The 5,381-nt window shown below is 43.5% G+C and overlaps 1 protein-coding gene across 1 annotated transcript; it reads left to right on the forward strand.

Moving 5' to 3' along the window:
• The first annotated feature begins 444 nt into the window (after window positions 1–444).
• On the forward strand, window positions 445–2,753 carry LOC147856350 (serine/threonine-protein kinase STY13-like). Its single transcript, XM_087329788.1, has 3 exons — window positions 445–1,080; window positions 1,235–1,894; window positions 2,008–2,753. Exons 1-3 carry the CDS (start codon window positions 701–703, stop codon window positions 2,597–2,599), a joined length of 1,632 nt encoding a protein of 543 aa, XP_087185914.1. The 5' UTR covers window positions 445–700; the 3' UTR covers window positions 2,600–2,753.
• The last annotated feature ends 2,628 nt before the right edge of the window (window positions 2,754–5,381 follow it).

Here is a 5,381-nt window from a genome sequence, read left to right on the forward strand (position 1 = left end):
TTTGTTTGTTTCTTTTTGTTGTTGAAGAAATTTCACACATGATGAAGAAATTTGTACAAATGAAATTCATAACAAAAATACCTACATCATCCCTGATTATGCCCATGTATGATGTGTCTTTATGTACCCAAATTTCTATTATGTTTTTCTTTCTAGTGTTTTTTGGACTCCACAATTGTGTCGCTGTGAATGGATGGGTAAGGTTTGATGATTAAAGTTGAGCACGAGCTCACATCCATGACATATGCGGTGATGGGAGGAAACCAACTCAAATAATTCAAAGCATACATACATACATACATACATACATACATACATACATACATACATACTGATACAAGCAAGCAATCAATGGGGGGGTAGTAATCATATGCTGTAATTAAAGGATTTCAAAGCCTGAACCGAAAATGCCCTACATAATTATGTCGCAAAAGAAACCTATAAATTAAACAAAAAGTCCCTGTGTTTATTTATATACACCGTCTGTGTTTGGGTGCGTCGTCGTCTATCTGTGTATATATGTATATATGATCGAAACTCAGGGGGGGAAAAAGAGAAAGAAGGAGAACCCCAACCCAAACACATCAATCCTTTGTCTTAATTTTGTTAAATCCTTCTCCTCCTCCTCTAATCACTTACTCTTAATCATTCGCTAATTACCGTTTCCGGTCTTGTACGGGCCTAGTTAATCAATCCGCCCATGATGCGCAGGTTCTATTCCTTCTCCTGCCTAGTAAGTTCTGCCGAGAATGGCAGTATTCTCGCAGCACCCCTAAAACAGAGTTTGATTCACAACAGCTTTAATCATATGAATGATGAACATAATCTAGCAGATCATTTAGGCCTGCCGCAATCTGCAATTAGTGCAAAAAACCATTATATGAGAGATCGTCCACGGCTGTCTTCGATCCCTACCGCCACAGTAGCTCCATCATCCTCTACTCTGCATGATTTCGTGGCTAATATACATTGCTATTATTCTTCTCACCACCATAACATTCATGAGAAGCTTACTAAATTCCCCTCTGATGAGCTTGTCTTCGGTATTCTTCAAGAGCATCTGAAATCGATGCCAGCCAGGTAAATTATTTGCTTATAAAGATAATTTATATACTAAAAAGAAATCTATATAAGAAAAAAATTGACCATGTCAATAGCCATAGCTTCCAGCAGTTCTTTTTAAAAAATCAGAATGTTAAAACAGAGATTAAAAAATGAAGGATGAATGATGCAGCTACGCAGAGGCCGGATACAGTGTGGAGGAAATGTTGCATCACGCGCGCATATTCAAAGGGATGCAGCAGAACATTGGGCGGAAACTAGGGGTGCAAGTCACTCGATCGGAGCTCGCGGCTGGGGCGGAGAGCTCCATACTCATATTCGAAGGGTTGCTCAAGAAATGGAGGGTAGATGTGAAGAAAGAAATAGTGCTAGGGAAGCAGATAGGGGAAGGGTCATCAGGGGTTGTGTACGAAGGATTCTTGAGGAATACGGGCATGGCCGGGGCCGAGATCGTGTCGGAATCACAGACGAGAGTGGCAGTGAAGCTCATCAAGAGCACTCATCGGCTGCAATTCCGGAGGGAGGTGTCGGCTTTGGCGGCCACGGAGGCGAGGATCGAGAAGAATTCGCTACTATTGGTGCCACTTGTTGGGGCGGTCACGTGTGGCAGTGGCGGAGCTGGGCTAAATCTAGACGGGCGGCGGCCCGGGGAAGATGGGGGGTGCCCGTCTTCTAACTACAAGTATGCGGTGATCACCAAATACATGGAAGGAGGGTCGTTGCACGATTACCTACGGAGGGAGACGCGTCTCGACATCGGCCGGGTAATGGACCTGGCGATCGGGATCACGGAAGGCGTCGCGTTCCTGCATTCGAGAGGCCTAGTCCACATGTAAGCAACCATCGTCTTCTTCTTCTTCTTGTCTTTTAATGTTACACCATAGAAAATGTAGATTTTAGGCTGGAAATGGATAGTGAATAATGGGGATTTCCGTCATGTTGCAGGGATCTGAAATCCCCCAACATATTCCTGGACAAGGATGGGAAGCCGGTGATTGGGGATCTGGGTAGCGCGCGAGCTCAGAATGAGGAGCTGTCGGGGGATTTATATGGATCGAACAGCAGCAGCATGAGCGATGAGGAAGACGATGATGATTCGTGGATGTGCAGAAGGAGCCGGAGCGCTGCGGTGGTGCCAGGAACCTACCGTTGGATGGCGCCGGAGGTGTTGGAGAGCTGCTGCAGCATGATGATGGCGGATGGGCAGGCAGGGGCGGTGGCTAGGGCGGAGGCGGCCATGGACATGTACAGCCTGGGGATGGTGCTGTGGGAGCTGGTGAGCGGGCACGTGCCGTTCCAGGACATGGAGCCGCTGCAGGCGGCGACGGCGGTGCTGCTTCGCGGGCTGAGGCCCAGCTTCCCCCCCACGAGCGGCGGCGGCGGCGGAGGGAGGGGGCGCTGCCCGGCGCCGCTGGCCTGCCTCATCCGCAACTGCTGGGCGCAGCGCCCTGAGAAGCGGCCCTCCGCCGCACACGCCCTCCGCATGCTCCGCCTCATCCGTACCAACGTACTGTCGCGCTCACGTGACGGGACATGAGCAGCTGCCGCCACGTGCGTCGCCTCCGTCCGTACATCGCTTGACCCCTCGAAAGCGGCTGCCTCACGGTGTCCCCCTGTCCATTTGCATCGGCAAGACTGAAGGCTTTCTATGTATGTGTTCCCCCCTGCCCATTTGCAACGGCACGACCTAAGGTCCTTGTATGTATGCATCGGGGGGGGGGGGGGGGGGGGGGGCGCTCACATGGGCCCAATGAAAGGCCCTCTATGGTTTGTCCCATTCATCTCATCAGGGCTCGAATGCGTCTCGTAGATGCTCCCTATCGTGTTCCATTGATTACGTCGGGGTGTGGAACAGACCCCAACTCTCTATGGTGTCCCTTGGATTATTACATCATGATCTCCAATAGACCCAATGGGGGGTTTCTCCATGGATTACATCGGGTCTTTCAACATATTTATCTAACATTCCTTCCCCCCAACTACTACAACCGATACCAAGAGCAACGTTAAGCTATACGTTGTATTTATCCAACATTCCTTCCCCCAACTACTACAACCGATACCAAGAGCAACGGTTAAACTATACGTTGTATTTCTGCTAACCCTTTCTTAAGTTTTGCCCCGGGTTAACTATACTTTGTAGTTCTACTAACTCTTTCTAAGTTTTGCCTAAGAAATTCTTGCATCCCATATGGGAGTTGATTTGATCTAGCACCTTTGTAAACTCTTCTAACTTATGCTTGTCCTTGTTGTGCTCTAAATCAACTGAACCTTAGGATACATTGGCAACCATAATTCAAGTAAAAAGTTTAGCGTTTCTAATCTCATCAAGGGAAATCTCTATCGATTAGACAAATATTCAAATGGTTCTGGAAAAGTATAGAGCATTATTACATCTTATGTAATAGTAGAAAATAATCAATCATTTTCAAGGTCACTTGAACATAGCATCAAAGGTATTTTACAAATTCAAGACAACCTTCACACTTGCTCTATGTTAATCTAGTCATGACATTTTTTATAGAAGTTTAGGCAATATGATTTGGCACTTGGAAATAACTTGTCATAGATTGGGAGCAATAGGCTATTGCATCTAATTGCTTGTCATTCGTTCTTTAAAACTTACCATTGCATAATCAATCATGAATTACTCAAAGATTGTGTTACATATCATGCAACTCACACAAACAATTCAATTGGTTTCATAAACACGTGAATTAGGTGAAGGTTTTGAGAGTTTAAAGAGAGACTTTAGATCACCCCTCTTTTACTCTATGTTGATCTAGCTAAACCCTTCTTTGCATGGAAGTTGATGCATCTGATTTTGTGCTTGGTAGCATCTTGTCATATGTTAGGAACAATTGACAATTGCATCCAATCTTCTTTCATTCTTTAAAATTCATCATTGCATAAATCAATTATGAAATCCAGGACAACGAGCTTATGATCATTTTCTTTTATTGTTTAAAAGTTATCATTTGCATAAATCGATTATGAAATCCACGACAATGAGCTCATGAGTCATTCTTTTGATTAATGATATCATTTCTTGGAGGGTTCTCCCCATCAAAGAAATTGGTGGCACGCTTGTTGCAAAGAAACACGTTTCAATTTCCTTATCACCTATGCTAAGGATATAAAACATAAGGATCTCAATGCTCCTTTATGACATCTCAATGCTAAGGATCTCAATGCTCCTTTATGACATCTTGTCCACAAATGCCAACTTTTGACCATTATAAGCAAGTTTTCTTGGGTTCTAATTGCAGTGATTGATGGTAGATCATGTCTTCAATATTCTTGTATAATTAGGCCTTTATGACTAAACATTTTCTTTGATGTTTTTTATGTGTTCTTTGCCTCCTTGTCCATCTTCATTGCCTCACCATATTTTCCTTTAGTACTCTTTGTCCCTTTTCTTATCACCATTCACCAATACATTTGTCTACAAGTTTGTGCGATTGGAAGGTACCATAGAACGGAAGAGTAACATAAATGATGAGACGAAAAGACATTTTATAAAGAACGGGAGAGTATAGCTTTAAGAGAGACTAGAATTATAAATTGCAAAAATATGTAAAAGGAGAAGTATAAAGGTAATGTGACAAAGTTTATACTTATTCTTCGGACCAAAGTTAAGAGTGTATATTTTCTCTTCCTTGAGTTAGAGCTCTCTAACCTCATATTTCCTTAATCTCTCCCATTGGCTGATTGTATCCTTCCTTACTTCTCGTTAGATCTTCGTGCATCTCTATAAGCTTAAGTGGATACATATATGCAAACTATTAATGGAATGCGAGATTTGGTTGGTAATATTCTTGTGTAATTTCTTAACTGTTAGGAATTTGTCTCTCCTATGGGAGAAGTTGACAGTTGAAGTCAAGGAAGAAGTTGGCAGTCAAATCGACAAGCCGAATACAGGATGGTCGATTGGATCATCCATCGAGTCGATAGGGTGGTCGACTGGTTTGAAGGAGATAGAGAGTTGACTATGATAGTCGACCACATTGGATGGATGCTCCAAGTCGAAGACAAGGCCGACTAGTTGGGCTGACCGGATGGTCGAAGACAAGGCCGACAAGTCTGACTGATTAATTATTATTATAATATACATATATAATAATAACATATCCATCCTATAAATAGGAATAGCTAGGGCAAACTTATGTGTATAGAGCTTCTGTAGTAGAGAGCATAAGTTAGGGTAGTTCTGTGCAGAAGTAGAGAAACATGAGTGTGAGTGAGTGACGACATAGTTTTAGTGTAACTTGCCTAAACCCTAGAGAGGGATTCACTGAGATCTGGTTTTTGTAGAAAGC

Source organism: Azolla caroliniana, unplaced genomic scaffold (genome assembly GCF_043228905.1).
Source record: "Azolla caroliniana isolate FFs.n. ecotype wild unplaced genomic scaffold, voAzoCaro1.0.p SCAF_13, whole genome shotgun sequence".
Taxonomy (NCBI): Eukaryota; Viridiplantae; Streptophyta; class Polypodiopsida; order Salviniales; family Salviniaceae; genus Azolla; species Azolla caroliniana.